The 19,626-nt window shown below is 44.6% G+C and overlaps 1 protein-coding gene across 4 annotated transcripts in view; it reads left to right on the top strand.

Annotated features, from left to right (window-relative positions):
* LOC139226378 (coronin-6-like) overlaps positions 1-19,626 on the top strand; it is a 284,392-nt gene that overhangs the window by 247,687 nt on the left and 17,079 nt on the right. For 2 of the 4 annotated variants that reach the window (XM_070857100.1, XM_070857103.1), the window contains 3 exons: positions 8,953-9,072; positions 13,094-13,213; positions 17,643-17,747. In XM_070857100.1, coding sequence (XP_070713201.1) covers positions 8,953-9,072; positions 13,094-13,213; positions 17,643-17,747 — 345 coding nt within the window. The remainder of the gene's footprint in view (positions 1-8,952; positions 9,073-13,093; positions 13,214-17,642; positions 17,748-19,626) is intronic. The other 2 variants (XM_070857102.1, XM_070857101.1) reach the window with 2 other exon arrangements.

Genomic DNA, 19,626 nt, shown 5'->3' with positions numbered 1-19,626 from the left:
TTCCAGGCAGATGACGAAGGGTCATTGACCTGAAACGTTAACTTGGTTTTCTCTCCACAGATGCTGCCTGACCCACTGAGTATTTCCAGCATGTTCTGTTTTTATATTAAATTGCGGACTTTGGAAAACTGGATAGTGCTATAATGGACTATGATGTCCCGATCGACACGAGCATTGTCATTATTAAGTAGAAGGCCTGTAGCACCCGAATAAACATTTGAAAATACCATTCAATATTACATTAAGATTAGGAAATTGTTAGAAGCAACAACAAAACATGTTAAATGAAGGCAGACAAAACTTAAGAGATTGAATGAGCCGATTTTTCCAGTGGAGAATGTCACGAGTACCTCCATGTGAACATTCAGTTGAGACCAATTATGTGGAGTGAATGGAAGGTGGTGCTGTAATACAGTGTGTCAGAGCATTAACATGTGGTGTCTGTGTAGTTGCAGGGCTTGGGTGATGGGCTGGATTCCTCTATGTCTTAGTTCCTGATTTGAAAGGCATTGCTGTAAGGGAAATGCTGATCAAGGGCCATATGGCAGCCCATGGGGGTGCAGGGTGGATCCAGGGTGGATAAGAATGCCCATGTGAAGGCTGGGAACAAAAACTGGATTTGTTTCTGGCTGTGGCGAAGATCACCTCTTACTGAAGCTAGTATAGTGTATGAAATGATACAATGAACTCCGTACTGTGAGCCAGTAACCTGGTCAGTCTTTAATGGCTTCCAAGATACAAAGGTGAAGTTCAGGTTATATACCGGGCCCAGCACGAGTGAACCCAAGACCCTAGGACCTCCGATAGTAGTGCCCCCTGGTGGTGAGCAGACCGTATGTACATACATTACAGTAGGCACTGCAGGGAATTTAATGGCCAGAGTGATGATCTGGACTAGTTTCGATTGCCTAGATTGGTCGGAGAGGAATTTCCCAAATTGGCCTGGGTTTTTTAAATCTGTATTTTTGCCTCTCCCAGGAGATCACATGGTTTGGGGTGGGGTGCAGTGTATATATTGTGATACACAAGGTATCGCTGTTGTGTGGGACAGGCTCGATGGACCTGATGGTCTTTACCTGTCCATCAAAAAAAAAGAAGATAAAGAAAAGCAAGACATCCTGCTCAGTCACCGGACCCATAAAGCCCATGGAACAGGAGAGGAGAAAAGTGCAGAAGACCAAGCTTTTTCCAGTGTAATAAACCGAACAGTCTTTATCATTTTCAGCTGATGCGTGCTATTGTATTGTGCAGGCGGCAAACACCCAGCTTTTACAGAGCGGTTCCCTTGGCGATCTGGACGGGCTCCCGTTGAGGCCAAACTTACACCCTGGCGATTTTCTCGACAGTGCACGTCGGCGGTTTGGTCCCGGCGGGCGTTTTCAGATTTGGGTGATACCACTAAAAAGAATAATGGGGAAACTTTTGCCGGGCGGAAAAAGAGCTGTACTGCCGAGAACCCGCCGAAAATGATAAGAAAGTTTAGCCCATTGTCCTCTGTAGTAGCTCCTGTGCCAGTGGCTACAATGTTAGTCGGGGGGAAATAGAATAGTAACTGCAACTTGACCAGCAGGTTTCTGATCAAAAATGTTTTGATTTTTGGTGCAGTGTGTAGTGTGATCCTTTGTGCCACATTGCAAAACCTGCAGTATGATGTTGACACTCCTCAGAAGTAATCAGTTTGGCATCACTGGTGAGATCATCTTGATAAGGTGGACTTCAGTTCTTGGTGTTGCATATTGGTGGCAGAATAATTGGTGTGGAGACGATAATTTTTTAAACTTTTAAATTTAAAGTTTAAATAAAAATGGGTGTGCGTTAAACTATTTATACATTTCCAATAGGGAAAGAAAGAGCCTGCATTAATGTAGTGACCTTCCTTGCTCTCGGGACGTCCCAAAGCACTTCACGAGCAATTCATTATTTTTGAAGTGCAGTCACTGTTGATCTGTAAGCAAACATGGCAGCTGATTTTCCCACGGTGTTGAGGAATAATAGCCAAACCTTCAGGAGAACTCCAGTACCACATCATCTTTTATGTCTACCTGGGCAGCTCATCCAATAAATGGCACATCTGACAAAGCAGCCCTCTCTACGGACTGCACCGTATCAAACTAGATTACGTGCTCAAGTCCTGGAGTGGGGCTTGAGCCCACGACTAGAGGCAAGAGCACTGAGGGGAACTGGCACTCATAAGATAAGAATTAGTAGCAGGAGTAGGCCATTCGATTAGATACATTGCTGGCATAAAGGGTTCTAACTCCAGTCCACAAGTTGTCAAATCCACAGATGCATTTAAGGGTGTAATGTATTTGCTTCATGGTTACTTTGCTTAAGAATTCATAGCAGCACATGTACAGAGCGCCCTTATTGGCAGAACGAAAATGGTTTAAAAACGTAGAAACATAGAAAATAGGTGCAGGAGTAGGCCATTCGGCCCTTCGAGCCTGCACCGCCATTCAATAAGATCATGGCTGATTATTTCCACCTATTCAATAAGATCACGGCTGATCTTCTACCTCAACTCCACTTTCCTGCACTGTCCCCATATCCCTTGATTCCCTTAATATTCAAAAGTCCATCGATCTCTGTCTTGAATATACACTGACTGAGCCTCTATAGCCCGCTGCGGTAAAGAATTCCAAGGATTCACCACCCTCTCAGTGAAGAAGTTTCTCCTCATCTCAGTCCTAAATGGCCGACCCCTTATTCTGAGACTTATTCCCTCAAGGGGGAAAGGATAATTACATGACTGAGAAACCATGTATAGAACAACCCTTCATTCAATGACAATGCTCTTGGATAATATCAAATATTGGTCCTTCATTGTTTGAATATAGGAGGAACCTACTAATGTCATAATATGGAGTGTGCATGGGTGAATATTTACTGTGTTACGAACGGATGCCACATCTAAATTTATTGAAATTCAAAATTCAAAATGGATTCCTTATAATTTTAGTTCAGATGCTGGTCTTGTTTTCCAGTGGGTACAGATTAGTTTAAGGCACTGAAGATTATCAGAAGAATGCATGATTAAGAACTCTTCAGTCGCTGTGTGTGGTGATGTTGTGTAACCATTTGCTCTGGTACTTCTCGTGCAATTGTAGATTGGTTTGTATAGAATGTGCTGGCAACGTCCCTACACACAGTGACCAAAGGTATTCTTGCCCCATGCCTCTTAAATTTGGAATCTGCAGAGGAAAATTGAAAGCTTCTTCAATATTTACGGATAATTTGCAGGTTGCTCGTTATCGTTGTGGCAGTGGGAAAATGCTATGGGAAAGGTGGGCAGGTTTTTTGTGGCTTTGGGGATACACACGTTTGGATTTTTGCTCGTGAATGTTGTGACCATACAGATGCACGGTCCATTCAGGTTTTAAACCTAGTGGTGCAGCTTTATCTTCACAGGTGATACCAGTTCTTCAGTTCTTAGCCCACTTAGCTTAGTCCAATAGTGAAAATAACTCGCCCTTGTGCCTGTCACTGCTGTTGTGCACTCGAAATGAGGTTGAAAATTAGATACATTGCTGGCATAAAGGGTTCTAACTCCAGTCCACAAGTTGTCAAATCCACAGATGCATTTAAGGGTGTAATGTATTTGCTTCATGGTTACTTTGCTTAAGAATTCATAGCAGCACATGTACAGAGCGCCCTTATTGGCAGAACGAAAATGGTTTAAAAACGTAGAAACATAGAAAATAGGTGCAGGAGTAGGCCATTCGGCCCTTCGAGCCTGCACCACCATTCAATAAGATCATGGCTGATTATTCCCTCAGTACCTCTTTCCTGCTTTCTCTCCATATCCCTTGATCCCCTCAGCCGTAAGGGCCATATCTAACTCCCTCTTGAATATATCCAATGAACTGGTATCAACAGCTCTCTGCGGCAGGGAATTCCACAGGTTAACAACTCTCTGAGTGAAGAAGTTTCTCCTCATCGCAGTCCTAAATGGTCTACCCCTTATCCTAAGACTATGTCCCTTCGTTCTGGACTTCCCCAACATCGGGAACATTCTTCCCTCATCTAACCTGTTCAGTCCCGTCAGAATCTTATACGTTTCTATGAGATCCCCTCTCATCCTTCTAAACTCCAATGAATACAGGCCCAGTCGATCCAGTCTCTCCTCATACGTCAGTCCAGCCATCCCTGGAATTAGTCTGGTGAACCTTCGCTGCACACCCTCAATAACAAGAACGTCCTTCCTCAGATTAGGAGAGCAAAACTGAATACAATATTCCAGGTGAGGCCTCACTAAGGCCCTGTACAACTGCAGTAAGACCTCCCTGCTCCTATACTCAAATCCCCTAGCTATGAAGGCCAACATACCATTTGCCTTCTTCACTGCCTGCTGTACCTGCATGCCAACCTTCAATGACTGATGAACCATGACACCCAGGTCTTGTTGCACCTCCCCTTTTCCTAATCTGCTACCATTCAGATGATAATCTGCCTTCGTGTTTTTGCCCCCAAAATGGATAACCTCACATTTATCCACATTATACTGCATCTGCCATGCATTTGCCCACTTACCTAACCTGTCCAAGTCACCCTGCAGCCTCTTAGCGTCCTCCTCACAGCTCACACCGCCACCCAGTTTAGTGTCATCTGCAAACTTGGAGACATTACACTCAATTCCTTCATCCAAATCGTTAATGTATATTGTAAAGAACTGGGGTCCCAGCACTGAGCCCTGCGGCACTCCACTAGTCACTGCCTGCCATTCTAAAAAGGACCCGTTTATCCCAACTCTCTGCTTCCTGTCTGCCAACCAGTTCTCTATCCACGTCAGTACATTACCCCCAATACCATATGCTTTGATTTTGCACACCAATCTCTTGTGTGGGACCTTGTCAAAAGTCTTTTGAAAGTCCAAATACACCACATCCACTGGTTCTCCCTTGTCCACTCTGTTAGTTACATCCTCAAAAAATTCCTGAAGATTCGTTAAGCATGATTTCCCTTTCATAAATCCATGCTGACTTGGACCGATCCTGTCACTGCTTTACAAATGTGCTGCTATTTCATCCTTAATGATTGATTCCAACATTTTCCCCACTACTTATGTCAGGCTAACCGGTCTATAATTACCTGTTTTCTCTCTCCCTACTTTTTTAAAAAGTGGTGTTACATTAGCTACCCTCCAGTCCATAGGAACTGATCCAGAGTCGATAGACTGTTGGGAAATGATCACCATTGCATCCACTATTTCTAGGGCCACTTCCTTAATTACTCTGGGATGCAGATTATCATGCCCCGGGGATTTATCGGCATTCAATCCCATCAATTTCCTTAACACAATTTCCTGTGTGATAAGGATATCCTTCAGTTTCTCCTTCTCACTAGACCCACTGTCCCCTAGTACATTCGGAAGGTTACTTGTGTCTTCCTTTGTGAAGACAGAACCGAAGTATTTGTTTAATTGGTCTGCCATTTCTTTGTTCCCCATTATAAATTCACCTGAATCCGACTGCAAGGGACCTACATTTGTCTTCACTAATCTTTTTCTCTTCACATATTTATAGAAACTTTTGCAGTCAGTTTTTATGTTCCCTGCAAGCTTCCTCTCGTATTCTCTTTTCCCCCTTTTAATTAAATCCTTAGTCCTCCTCTATTGATTTCTAAATTTCTCCCAGTCCTCAGGTTGGTTACTTTTTCGAGCCAATTTTAATGCCTCTTCCTTGGTTTTAACACTATCCGTAATTTCCCTTGTTAGCCATGGTTGAGCCACCTTCCCCGTTTTATTTTTACTCCAGACAGGGATGTACAATTGCTGAAGTTCATCCATGTCATCTTTAAATTTTTGCCATTGCTTATCCACCGTCAACCCTTTAAGTATCCTTTGCCAATCTATTCTAGCCAATTCACGCCTCATACCGTCGAAGTTACCTTTCCTTAAGTACAGGACCCTAGTTTCCGAATTAACTGTGTCACTCTCCATCTTAATAAAGAATTCTACCATATTATGGTCACTCTTCCCCAAGGGGCCTCGCACAACAAGATTGCTAATTCGTCCCTTCTCATTACACATCACCCAGTCTAGGATGGCCAGCTCCCTAGTTGGTTCCTCAACATATTGGTGTAGAAAACCATCCCTAATACACTCCAGGAAATCCTCCTCCACTGCATTGTTACCAGTTTGGTTAGCCCAATCAATATGTAGATTAAAGTCGCCCATGATAACTGCTGTACCTTTATTGCACACATCCCTTATTTCTTGTTTGATGCTGTTCCCAACCTCACTACTACTGTTTGGTGGTCTGTATACAACTCCCACTAGCGTCTTCTGCCCTTTGGGTATTCCGCAGCTCCACCCATACCGATTCCACATCACCCAGGCTAATGTCCCTCCTTACTATTTCATTAATTTCCTCTTTAACCAGCAATGCCACCCCGCCTCCTTTTCCTCTTTGTCTATCCTTCCTAAATGTTGAATACCCCTGGATGTTGAGTTCCCAGCCTTGATCACCCTGTCTCCATGTCTCCGTGATGCCAATTACATCATATCCGTTAACTGCTATCTGTGCAGTTAATTCGTCCACCTTATTCTGAATACTTCTCGCATTGAGGCACAGAGCCTTCAGGCTTGTCTTTTTAACACACTTTACCCCTTTTAGAATTTTGCTGTAATGTGGCCCTTTTTGTTTTTTCCCTTAGGTTTCTCTGCCCTCCACTTTTACTATTCTCCTTTCTATCTTTTGCTTCTGCCTCCATTTTATTTCCCTCTGTCTCCCTGCATAGGTTCCCATCCCCCTGCCATGTTAGTTTAACTCCTCCCCAACAGCACTAGCAAACACTCCCCCTAGAACATTGGTTCCGGTCCTGCCCAGGTGCAGACTGTCCGATTTGTACTGGTCCCACCTCCCCCAGAACCGGTTCCAATGTCCCAGGAATTTGAATCCCTCCTTTTTGCACCATTCCTCAAGCCACGTATTCATCTGGGCTATCCTGTGATTCCTACTTGACTAGCCATAAAGTAGTGCATCTTACGCGGAATGAATGTGGTTGAGCAGCATTGATTTCCACACAATTCTCTCTGACCTTTTTGGGGACATGAAACCTGGCCTGAATTATCCTCAAGTGGACATTTTCCAATCACTAGAATTCGAGGGCCAACCTCCCTATTGCTAGGAATTATTAAACAGATATGTTGCCTGTATTGGGGTGTGTTCAGGCAGATTCTCTTCTCAAATCTCTGTTTATTGTCTCTCAGCCTTGGCTGCTGGGTTAAGCCTGTGCTGCAGCCGCTCTGTTGCAGCATGAATTCTGGTCCAGTGGTTATTTTGTGTTTTCGTCACCCCTTTCTGAAATTAAACGTTGCATGAACGTTTCTCTTGGAGATTCCGTCGGTGATCTGATGCCACCGAGTGCGTCTCCGGCTGTTAGAAACCTGGTAAAAGTGTCCTGCAGGACACGTCAATACCAGTACACATACGCCTTTTAAATGTGCAAATGTTGTGCAGTACACGACACTGCCTCTTGCACAGCTCCCCCTGCTGGTCACAGGGACCACTCCGTGCAATTTACAGCAAATCCACGGACAGTTCAGTTCATATTTACATTAGTATTTTTATAAGAACCTTTCTGATTACAGATTTTGTAGGTCCTACTTGCATCAGAAGAACAACAACAAAAAGTAGCTACCATTCACAGACACCATTTTCCTCCTATGTAATTAAACCAGATGAAGCGTATTGTTATTATTTTTCAGGTATGTTGCCCTCTTTTCCCCTGATTTTCTCCCCTTTCTCCCCCAACCACCCCCTGCCACCACATTCCGACTATCAAAAGGCCAGGTACAAACTCCTCCTCTGTGACTGCTCTCGAGCAGTTGCCAGGAGACGCACAACAACAGCTCCATCCAGCTTTGCCTGTCCCAGTGGGAGACACTGTGGAGCGGGCATAAGTTGAGTCTGTGTCCTACCCTTGCTTGGTGCGGTGCGCTGATACACCAGCGTCCCACAGCCCTCCACTCCTCCCCAAGAGGCAACTAATATTAAATCAGCCCCTCCGTACAATTGCTGATCAAGTAACATCCCTTTATTTTGAATTCCTGTCTATTTTTATTGAGTTGAGAACTTGTTTAAATGGTTATGCGCTGATTATATCATCGAGGGAAACTAGTTGAAGGGAAGTACAGGCCCTGCCAGAAATAGACGGCAAACCACTCCAGAGTTAAATCAGAAATTCTTGTAAGTTGGACTGTGCGGAGGAGCCCTTGTGGGATGCATGTGCTCCACTTTCAGTAAAAGTTGCATTTGCTGCAGTACATGCTTAACCATGCATCCCACAGCAGAGTTTGAGCAGAATTTCCTCGTCCCTTGTGTCGAGCCAGCATGGGACACTCCCCAATCAAGCAGAGCCCACCCACCCACCCTTCAGAGCCCACCCAATCAACAAAAGCCCCCACCCCTGAAGGTAAAATGCTGCATGTAGAAAGTTGTGGGCAGAATTTTGAGTCCAGGGTTCAGATTCTGAGAGGCAAAAATCCAAATTGAGTCTGTCTTCAGGTGATAGGGTCACTTCTACATCCTGTTGGAACCTTACTACTGGTTTTACAGGCCAATTGTGTTTGTTTTGGAAAAAGGTAATTCTGAGGGGGACGGGGGAGGGGGGGAGGGGGACGGGCGGGGGGGGAGCAGGGACGGGGCGGAAGGCGAAAGGCTGGAAGGGGGGGAACGGGGACGGGGAAGGGGAAAACGGGGGGGGGAAACATGTGGGGGGTGGACGGAGAGGGAGGAGGGGAGGGGGACGGGCGGGGGGGAGGGGGACGCGTAGGGGGGGGGAATGGAGGGGGGACAGGTGGGGGGAATGAACCATTCTGTTAAGTGGGCGCTTCAGGGATTGGTGTGATGCATGTTGTGTGCTGTGATTGCATGTTCCTTCTTTTTTTCCTCCTGAATGCCTCTTGCTCTTGTGTTCCTCGTGCTGCTCTCTACTAACCAACGACAACAGGAAAAGGACAAAGCGCACGAAGGCGCTCGTCCGATGAGGGCCGTCTTCACGTCCGACGGTAAAATCTTCACCACTGGATTCAGCAAAATGAGCGAGCGGCAGCTGGCCCTCTGGGACCCGGTAGGAGGTGTTTTGTCGCCTGGTGATGGGCGCGGTGGTGGCAGTTTGGTGCACAACACGAGCGACGGGCAAATCACAACACCTCAAAATAGCCATTGAAGAAAAACAGAGCTGAATATGTTCAAACTCCCAGAGTGGAATCCCTTGTAGGGCTTTAATTCCACTTGGGAATGAAGGTTGGGGACCATTTATTAGTGAAATAAAACTCTAGTATTTTGGTTATCGCTAGACCAGTTGTGATTTTGGTTGGCTTAATCTTTCCCATTTTTGCCTTCGTTTTTCCACTATGTGGCCTTTGATACAGAATTCTTAATCTCTTTTCTCCTCCTTCGTCCCTACCCTCTTGCACCTCCCCAGCTGGGACGCAACCTCAAGCAGTTAAGAGGCACCCAACCAACTGGTGGTTGAAATACTGTTTGGGACATATCCCAATCCCAACCAGTGATGTTGAGCCTGGGACTGTGGATTTATTATGTCGTCTGGCTCCCTTTCCTGGGGGCTTGCTTAACCCAGAAGCAAAAGCGGACTGATACCGCAGAGCAACTAAGCTGAGGCCCAACAAGAACAACAATAACTTATATGTATATGGCGCCTTCAATTATGAGATTAAAAATTTGACACCGAGCCGTATAAGAAGAAATTAGCGCACGTGATCAAAAGCTTAGTCAAAGAAGTATGCTTTAAGGAGGAAAGAGAGTTGGAGAGGTTTAGGCAGGGAGTTCCAGAGCTTGGGGCCCAGGCAGCTGAAGGCACGGCCATCGATGGTTGAACGATTATAATCAGGGATGCTCAAGAGGGCAGAATTAGAGGAATGCAGATATCTCAGGGTGGTTGTGGGGCTGGAGGAGATTACAGAGATAGGGAGGGGCAAGACTAGGAAGGGATTTGAAATTGAGGCGTTGCTTAACTGGGAGCCAACGTAGGTCAACGAACACGGGTGATGGGTGAGTGGGACTTGGTGCGAGTTAGGACACGGGCAGCCAAGTTTAGAACAGTGACCCCAACAAGCCGTAGAACCATGGAGTCTTCCTTTCCTGAAGACTCTTTCCATCTCATTTTCAAAACTATGATTATGATCCTCTTTTTCAAAAAGCACATCCTCATCCTACCTTTTCCTGAGGTTCTCAGACACATCAAGTGGAGTGAATGGGAAAAGACCATTTTCTCTGGTTGGGCAGTCAGTGACAAGGGATCATCAATTTAAAATAGTCATTAAGAGATCGAGAAGAGAGGTTAGGAGAACTTTATTTTCATGGAGAATTGTTGCGGCAAGGAATGCTTCACCACAATGACTGGTTGAGGCAGGGACCGTTATATCTTTTAAGAAAAAAACTATAAGGATCCAAGTATCTGAAGGAGAGGAAGATAGAGAGTTCTGGAGAGAGAGCAGGGCCATGGGATTAAGGATGCCATTAAGCCCAGCATGTTTGAGTTGGCGAGTAAACCAAACCTAATCCCACTGCCCTGCTCTCTCTCCAGAACTCTCTATCTTCCTCTCCTTCAGATACTTGGATCCTTACAGTTTTTTTCTTAAAAGATATAATGGTCCCTGCCTCAACCAGTCATTGTGGTGAAACATTCCTTGCCTCAACAATTCTCCATGAAAATAAAGTTCTCCTAACCTCTCTTCTCGATCTCTTAATGACTATTTTAAAATTATTGATCCCTTGTCACTGACTGCCCAACCAGAAAAAATGGTCTTTTCCCATTCACTCCACCAAAACCATTTGTAATTTTAAAAACCTCTTAAATTTCCTCTTCACCTACTCTACTCCAGTGGAAATAGTCCCAGTACATCAAGTCTCTCCTCATTAACTATTTTTTATTTCCAAGCGTGATAACCAGTTAATGTAAGCGGAACCACTTGTATCTAAGCCCCAGAGAGCACGGCAAATTGCTTCAGCCCTCAAGTACTCAGTGCTCCCAATGCCTGCGTATCCATAGCAACAACCCCCATATACAAACATACTCGACAACCATCACCATGTATTTAAACTCTTGAAAATTCAACTTAGAGCAAGAGATTTTTTTTAAAATTCCGTTCTGTTCCAAACAATTTATGCTCAAATGCAGGCCTGAGGCGAAAGAGATGGTTCTGTTGGATGAGGCTTAGATCATTACAGTTTTAGACAGCAGTAAAAGTCAAACCCCAGACCCCAGCAATGAGGAAAAACCTAAAAGATCCTTTCGCTGTCTAATGTGTTGATCCACTTCCATTTATGACTGCTGCTCTTGAATTAACAAAAAGGCAAAAGCTGTCATTTTTTTGACATTGTGCTCCTGGTGGGGAGCCTCACTCATCCAGTGGAAGTGGATATTGGAAGTTCAGGGAGCACAAAGTCTTTTTAAAAATTAATTCATGGGATGTGAGTGCCAGTATTTATTGCCCCTTGAGAAGGTTGGTGGCGAACCACCATTTCAGAGAGTAGTTAAAGAGTCGACCACATTGCTGTGGGTCTTGGAGTCACATATAGACCAGACTAAGGATGGCAGATTTCCTTCCATAAAGGACATTAGTGAACCAGATGACAATGCGGTAGTTTCATGCTCACCATTACAGTTACCAGCTTTTTATTCCATTTTTATGAACTGAATTTAAATTCCCCAGCTGCCGTGATGGGATTTGAACTCACGTCTACGGATCATTAGTCCAGGCCTCTGGATTACTCGTCCAGTAACATAACCACTTTGCTACCGTACCCGCACCCTAAAGCCAGAAAACGATCCCTATAATTTCTGGAGGACTTGCTGCAGGGGAGAGTTAGAGATTTCAGAGTAGGGGGCTCCGGGATTTGGGCTGTCAGGACATTGCTTACGTTAGGATAAATGTTGATAGGTTCTGTTATAGGCCTCAGAACCTCACTCAAAAGGAGGTCAGTGTGCGTGAGCCTCAGTGCTCCAGGTGTTCCAGTGATCCTACATAAGAACATAAGAAATAGGAGCAGGAGTAGGCCATACGACCCCTTGAGCCTGCTCCGCCATTTAATACGATCATGGCTGATCCGATCATTGACTCAGGTCTACTTCCCTGCCTGCTCCCCATAACCCCTTAATCCCTTATCTGTTAAGAAACTGTCTATCTCTGTCTTAAATTTATTCAATCTCCTCTGTACACTGGTCAAGCCTTGCCTCGCAAAATCTACCCCATTGAGGTACTTAGCGAAAGTAATGTAATGGGACTTATCTGACCAACCAATTAATTTTACTATTACTTCAAATTTCTACAAGCCTTTAGCATCGGGAAAATGTTTCCATAATTTACCATAATAATAATTACAGGGTCAATATCTTTTTTAAAACAGAAAATCGCTGAATGCACCACAAATACTGACCATATTGGCTGTTTCTTGCAGACCAGCTCTGTGATTTCCCCTTCTTCTTGATAGAATCATTACTGTGAATATTTCTTCCTTTATATTGACCCCTGGCCCCGTGACATGGGTTTGATCATATTCAGCAATTATATTCATGTTCTCCACAAAACTGGATGGAACCATTGAAGAAGCATCTGACTGCGTTGAGAAGTTCCATTATTTGTGTTATCAGATTGGACTGTCTAAGAGTTCTGTGTTATGTGCCAAATGGCCGCAGTGTAAAGAGAGGCTTAAAATGGGAAGGAGCAGACTATTAGTTGTTTTTGTCTGTTTCTATCCCAACTAGAATTCCTCGCCATAGAAAAAAAGACACGCGGGCCAACTTAATCCACTTTGTCCAAAAATAAATTGCCGGCAAACACATTTCTTTACAGAGAAGCTAAAACATGGGTTTGTATACCCTGTAAACCCCTGTAACAATTGACTCGCATCAACAGATAAGATGGTATTTCTCATCTTTGGCCACCAGGAGGAGTTCTAGGGCTTTCTCACTATCTCTCACAGTGGAAATATTTGCTTCAGACCTTCCAGGGGACGCAGAATCAAAAATGGATCCTTTCCCACCCTTTGACTTCTGTCTGAAATGAATGTTTCCCCAGTGGAATGCTGTTGTTCTTTTGTCATGTAACTGTTGTTTTCTCCTTCAGGAAAAACTGGCTCCTCATGAAGGCATGAGGCCTATGAGGGCACTTTTTACAAGAGAGGGCAACATCTTTACCACAGGATTCACTCGAATGAGTCAGAGAGAGCTGGGGTTATGGGACCCGGTAGTATTCAATATCAGCAAAGACCCTAGGCCAGTGTGCATCATCCATTAGCAACTAGTTGTCCAAATGGGAATATTTAAAAATCATAAAGTTAAAAAAAATATATAGAATTTTTAAGCCAAGCAACAAAAAGAACGAGGGACAAAAGTAATGGAAAATAAGATGGAGTGGATTAAACATCAATAGCTGTGTGTTATATTGTGTTACTTGGTGTGGTACAGTATGGAGGGGATACAATTAAACTAGGGGCTGAAAGGCGCAGGGGGTGATTGATGGGTCTGACTGTGGTGCTCTTCCTGGATTAGACCCGGAGGGGCGTGATTTGTCATAGGAAATTCATCACAAGAAAATCGGGACGAATTAAGAAAAGTCATGCTGGGTGTGAGAACAGCTGATTGGTGTTGAAACCTGCTCCTGTGCTCACAGGCAGGGAGCATGATGAGTCTTTTTCCTTAAAATCTGCTGACGAGAGATTTTGTATTAAATTGTGCCCTTTAAGACTCCACTGTAGCTTGAACTTGAACGCAAGGACCCGCTGGAGTCTCAGTTGCCGGGTAACCAGCAGCACTGCACTGGAAAGTGTCTGTCAAATTAACATAAATTAATGTTAATTTGGGAGCACTGCGTGTCATCAAATTAAATAGAATGTTCGCACCCTGGCGCTCTGAAGCACGGAGACTAGTCGGGGAAAAACCTGTGTCTATAATGCTGCTAATCCATTACATTTCACAGCTGAATGAGTACTTTCTGCGAACTGAATTTGCATTGCTGTTCTAATCCAATGCTCTCTTCAAGGGTTGCTGCTACCTGCAGTTCTGGCTGGTGTCAGTTCCAAGAACAGGGTCCCATAGCCTTCAAGGCGGAAAATACTTTGCCGTCTGTGTTTCCCCAGTGAACATACAGTCAGCCGTTTTGCCAATGCATGGTTGTTGCAGCCATTGTATCAGATATTATTTTCATACGAAGTCAATCTTTTTTAAATAAAAGGAAAGGTCTGGGTTGCCTTCTACATGAAGCGCGCACATAACGTTTGCTTAACTCTTGCTTTTCTAACCAAAAATCGGTGGTACGACCAGGCTGTGCCTGGTGTAGCAGCTCTGACAGACCTTTGCTGATCTAGATTATAATCCAGCAGTATTAATGGTGAATTGCTATATGGATGATGCAAAGGCCTGGCCTCTGGAGTGAAGTGTGGAATGCATGGGTGTGCTTCTCTTAAAGAGGGTAAACAACACGCTGGCATGACGGGGAAGTGGAAACTGCCACCTCTAACTGTAATATCAAAGAATTCATGTTTCAACTAAACCAAGTTTGTGTCCAGTGAATTGCAAACTAAAGAAAGCAGGCACAGTATTCATATTCTTTGTTTCAATAAGCGGTTCAGTGTTGGGCCTTTGATACTCTCCATGTACTGAATTACTGATCACCTTCAGTGGTGGGGTGGGCAAGCATCTCCTGCCAGGCTGGGAGGGAGAGTAATCCACCCTGGGCTCCCACCCCGATTCCTTGCACCTTCTAGCTGATGGTGCCTACCGTGAGTTGGTACAGTCCTGAGAGGAGACCACCTGACCCTCTGGCTTGTGTGCTTCACCTTGACAGATAAGGAGTTATCTTTAAAGCTCCATTTGTAACGTTTAGGAGACATCCATCTAACTAATAATGAGATAAACTGTTGTCGTTTGTTGAGGTCAACCAAATGGCTTTCCATAGCACTGGTCAGCTGTCTGCCATCGTGACTGCCATTCATTCAGAACCTCAAGTCGCTGGAGAAATACCACCAGCGATGTCTCTGCAAGATCCTGCAAATCCCCTGGGAGGACAGTCACGCACAAACATTAGCGTCCTCGCCCAGGCCAACATCCCCAGCATTGAAGCACTGACCACACTTGATCAGCTCCGCTGGGCAGGCCACATAGTCTGCATGCCAGACACAGGACTCCCAAAACAAGCGCTCTACTCGGAACTCGTCCACGGCAAACGAGCCAAAGGTGGGCAGAGGAAACGTTACAAGGACACCCTCAAAGCCTCCCTGATAAAGTGCGACATCCCCACTGACACCTGGGAGTCCCTGGCCATAGACCGCCCTAAGTGGAGGAAGTGCATTCAGGAGGGCGCTGAGCACCTCGAGTCTCATCGCCGAGACCAAGCGGAAATCAAGCGCAGGCAGCGGAAGGAACGTGCGGCAAACCAGGCTCCCTGCCCACCCTTTCCCTCAACGACTATCTGTCCGACCTGTGACAGAGACTGTGGTTCTTGTTTTGGACTGTTCAGACACCTAAGAACTCATGCTAAGAGTGGAAGCAAGCCTTCCCCGATTCCGAGGAACTGCCTATGATTTTTTTTAAAAGTAATAAAACCTACTGAGCAAGCACGATAAAGGGGCCCAGAACAAAAGATGGTACAGTGCAGGGTGTTGGCACCACCAATGTGGTGCACTATAGCTCAGTGCCATATGCACAGATGAACGCCGGCTCGAATCTCACTCCAGCCTGAGCCCCGTTAAATGGGGATGGTCTGAATGGAGAACATGGCCTCTCGCAGCAGGAGGGGAGGGTAAATGGGAGGCGTCTGTCATAGATGGGCAATGGCTGCCGTGACCTAGCTCCAGGCTGCAGGGGGGTGATTGTGGCAGCCTCCAGAGTGGGCCATGAACCTGCCTGCCAGCTGCAGGGACCGTCCCGGGCGGAGGAAGAATAGAAGAGAGTAATACAGAAATAAAGGAGGAGAATTGGCCCGATCACACGATGAAAGTGACAGCTGGTCAGTTTGAAAACCAAGTGGCTGTGCTCATGAGCCCAGTGGGATTCCCTTCACTTGACTGAACCACACACTGGCTGCTTGTGTTCAACGCACAAAGTGAACCTTTTTTAAAGTTCTGCAACAGGAAAGAAAACTGGGTGTAAAAAAAAAATTACTTGGATGACACGAGTGTTGAGTACTTTATGCTCACATTACCGTCCCCTTAAATGAAAATGATAAACTCCAAGGATATTACTGATTTTAATTAGTGGCCCCAAATGTTCATCATCTAAAAACGTATTTTTTTTTTACGATTCTGAATCTGTATTCTTTCACTTTGATTCTTACAATTAGATGTTTTGTTTGCATTATATTCACGTGATACAAGGTGTTGGAGGGAAACTGAAGGTGCTGTAGCTAATCCTCCTGTACCCTGCGGGTGCATTTACACTGTGACCCGTGCAGAACAGTCTCACTTCATGTCCACGCTGCAGTCATAGGGCTCGACCTTCACCTTCATTCTCGCCGGTTTTCTTGGCGGTACAGCTGTTTTTTTGATGAAAAACCGCCCGGCGAAAGTTCCCTCTTTATTTTTTTAAAGAGCTCCGCCCACATTTTGAAAGTACCGCCGGGGAGCAAGCTGCCCACGTGCACCGCCGAGAAAACCACCGAGAAAACCGGCACGATCCAAGTTTTGCCTCAACGGGGACCCATACGCACTGCCGAGGAAACAGCCCACGAAAAGCTGTTGAAACAGGGCGGAAGGTGAGTACCCTACAAAGAAAGGTAAGTTAAAGGTTTTTAATAATTATTTTTAAAATTCTAAAACGGTGATTACGCTAAAAAGTGTCTTTTTTGTTTAAGTGAGAAAATATTTTTTGAGTTTTCCCCCCCCCTCCCTCGGCCCAACCGCAGCAACGGTCTAAATTTTGAGCACTTACCGTCCATTCCGGTAAGAACCTCCCATTTTACCGAGTTTCGCCTTTAACCGCAGAGAATCTTGGTGCAAGATCCATTTCTTACCTCATTAATAGAAATTTTCGCCGTCGTCAATTGCAGAAGCTTAGCGGTCTTTTCTGGGCAGCAATCAGGCAGTGAGAGCTTTGGGGACAGTCTAGCCCATAGTGTAAATGTACCCCCAGGTCATCAGTCAATCTCCTGGTGTGGAACCTCACCTGCCAAGACTGCTCCATCTTTTCTGTTCATTTTAATGGACAGAGAATCACTGGGAGCACACACCCTCTGATTGAAATGTGTGCTCCTGGTGGGCGAGGCTTTGCACCAAGAATGGGCGTTTGTATAAAACTCGCCCCTTAGCGTAAAGGCATCTAGCTGCGGAGTCAGGTCAGGCTCTAATTCAAGGTTTGCACTGCACAAGTTTACTGTAGATGGTGAGTGGAAATTGCTTTGCACCAGTATCCTAATTATAGTGAAACCTGACCACAGTGGCCGCCTAATCAGCATGTACTGTGTCAAAAAGTGAAAAATGATTTCGCTACACTATTAGATGTAGGAAAGGCAGTTGCATTCCCCAAATAACACTCAAGCATTGACCACATCTCCCCACACCCACCTTGCCTGTTTTGTGTGAACGGTTTATGCTATTGATTTGTTGCATGCGGCAGTGGACAATCGGCACGGGAAGAGTTTTAATTTTAATTTGACATCTTTTTTCCCCCCACCCACGTAGAAAAACTTTGATGAACCAATAGCACTTCAGGAAATGGACACCAGTAATGGAGTGCTTCTGCCATTTTATGATCCAGACTCCAGTATAGTCTATCTTTGCGGAAAGGTGAGGGATTACTGATGCGTCAGTAGTTCATTCTAATGGTCTGATGTAAACAATCGAGTGAGCAGATTAACTGGTCATTCATCTCTTTGCTGTTTGCGAAATCTTGCTGTGTGCAAAATGGCTGCCATAAGAAAGAAAGACTTGCATTTATATAGCACCTTTCATGACCTCAGACGTCCCAAAGCCCTTTACAGCCAATTAAGCACTTTTGAAGTGCAGTCACTGTTGTAATGCAGGAAATATTAATGTTGTAATGTAATTGCACATCAAAGTCATTCATTGTGTATAATGAATTTTGAGTCAATCTGAGAATGTGATAAGGCCATACTGCAGATTGGTTCTATTGTGAAAAATAGTTCTACCTGTACTATGGCATTGCCTTCACGATAATGATTTGTCACCTTTTTTGAGTCAGCATATTGAGTCACAGTGCATGAACACATCATTGGTTCTTGATATTGCTATGACAGAAATTATACATGGTCCTCAAGCAAACAAAAGGTTTGCCAAACCTTTTTCGAGTGGAGTCACTTCCCCTTTAATCGCACTCCATCACTGAAATGGCCCAGTGTATGGGTGGGCCTTGAAGATTACATCAGATTATCTGGCCAGTGTCAGCTGAGGGTAGCACTCTTGCCTCTGAGTCAGAAGGTTGTGGGTTCAATCTTGGCTGACACTCCAGTGCAGTGCTGAGGGAGAGCTGCACTGTCAGAGGTGCATTCTTTCAGATGAGACATTAAACCGAGGCCCGTCTGCTCTCTCTGGTAGAAGTAAAAGATTCCATGGCATTACTTCAAAGAAGAGCAGGGGAGTTATCCCCGGTGTCCTGGCCAATATTTATCCCTCAATCAACATAACAAAAAACAGATTATCTGGTCATTATCACATTGCTGTCTGTGGGAGCTTGCTGCGCACAAATTGGCTGCTGCGTTTCCCATATTATAACAGTGACTACACACCAAAAGTATTTTATTTGCTGTAAAGTGCTTTGAGATGGCCAGTGGTTGTGAAAGGTGCTATATAAATGCAATTCTTTTTCTATGAACATGTATTTATTTTCATTGCCCAAGTCATTGTGGAATATTTTCTTTATTATATGGTTGCTTGACCATAAATGGTGTTTATGCTATGTTTCATGCACCATAATTTTTTATACCTCAAGATTCCATAAATATGGATGAGGAAGACCAGATTGTTGTCTCATTCATCTAGAAAAACCTAGTTTTCTCATTGCAGCATGCAACTGTGTTTTAAATAACTCCCAGGATTTATAACCCCATGATCCCACTTATAACTCCATTCCAATTGTTACTTACACTTTATGGAAAATCTTCCTGACCTCTCATTTTAATAAAACAATTTTAGTACTCTTCAGTTGATGCGCTGTGCTATATAACGGTGCTTATGGTAGGGCTTTAGATACACCCCATTGCTATGGCATATACACAGAGGGAAACTAATCCCAGTAAAGGATTAGCTGGACTACAACAGCACATGTTGGTAGCAGTCTAGGAACTTTCACTCTCTGAGAGATTATGCAAATTAGGGTTGTATTCCCTAGAATTTAGACGGTTAAGAGGTGATCTGATCGAAGTTTCCAAGATAGTAAGAGGAACAGATAGGGTAGATAGAGAGAAACTATTCCCGATGGTTGGGGGTTCTAGGATCAGGGGGCGTAGTCTAAAAATTAGAACTTTAGGAGTGAAATTAGGAAACACTTCTGCATACAAAGCATGGTAGAAGTTTGGAACTCTTCCGCAAACAGCAATTGATGCTAGATCAATTGTTGGTTTTAAATCGGAGATTGATAGCTTTTTGTTTAACCAAAGGTGTTAAGGTATATGGAGTTAGGTCACAGATCAGCCATGGTCTCATTGAA

This window comes from Pristiophorus japonicus, chromosome 16 (genome assembly GCF_044704955.1).
Source record: "Pristiophorus japonicus isolate sPriJap1 chromosome 16, sPriJap1.hap1, whole genome shotgun sequence".
Lineage (NCBI taxonomy): Eukaryota > Metazoa > Chordata > Chondrichthyes > Pristiophoridae > Pristiophorus > Pristiophorus japonicus.
The sequence above is the reverse complement of the archived record's forward strand: the minus strand, read 5'-3'. Positions and strand labels throughout refer to the sequence as shown.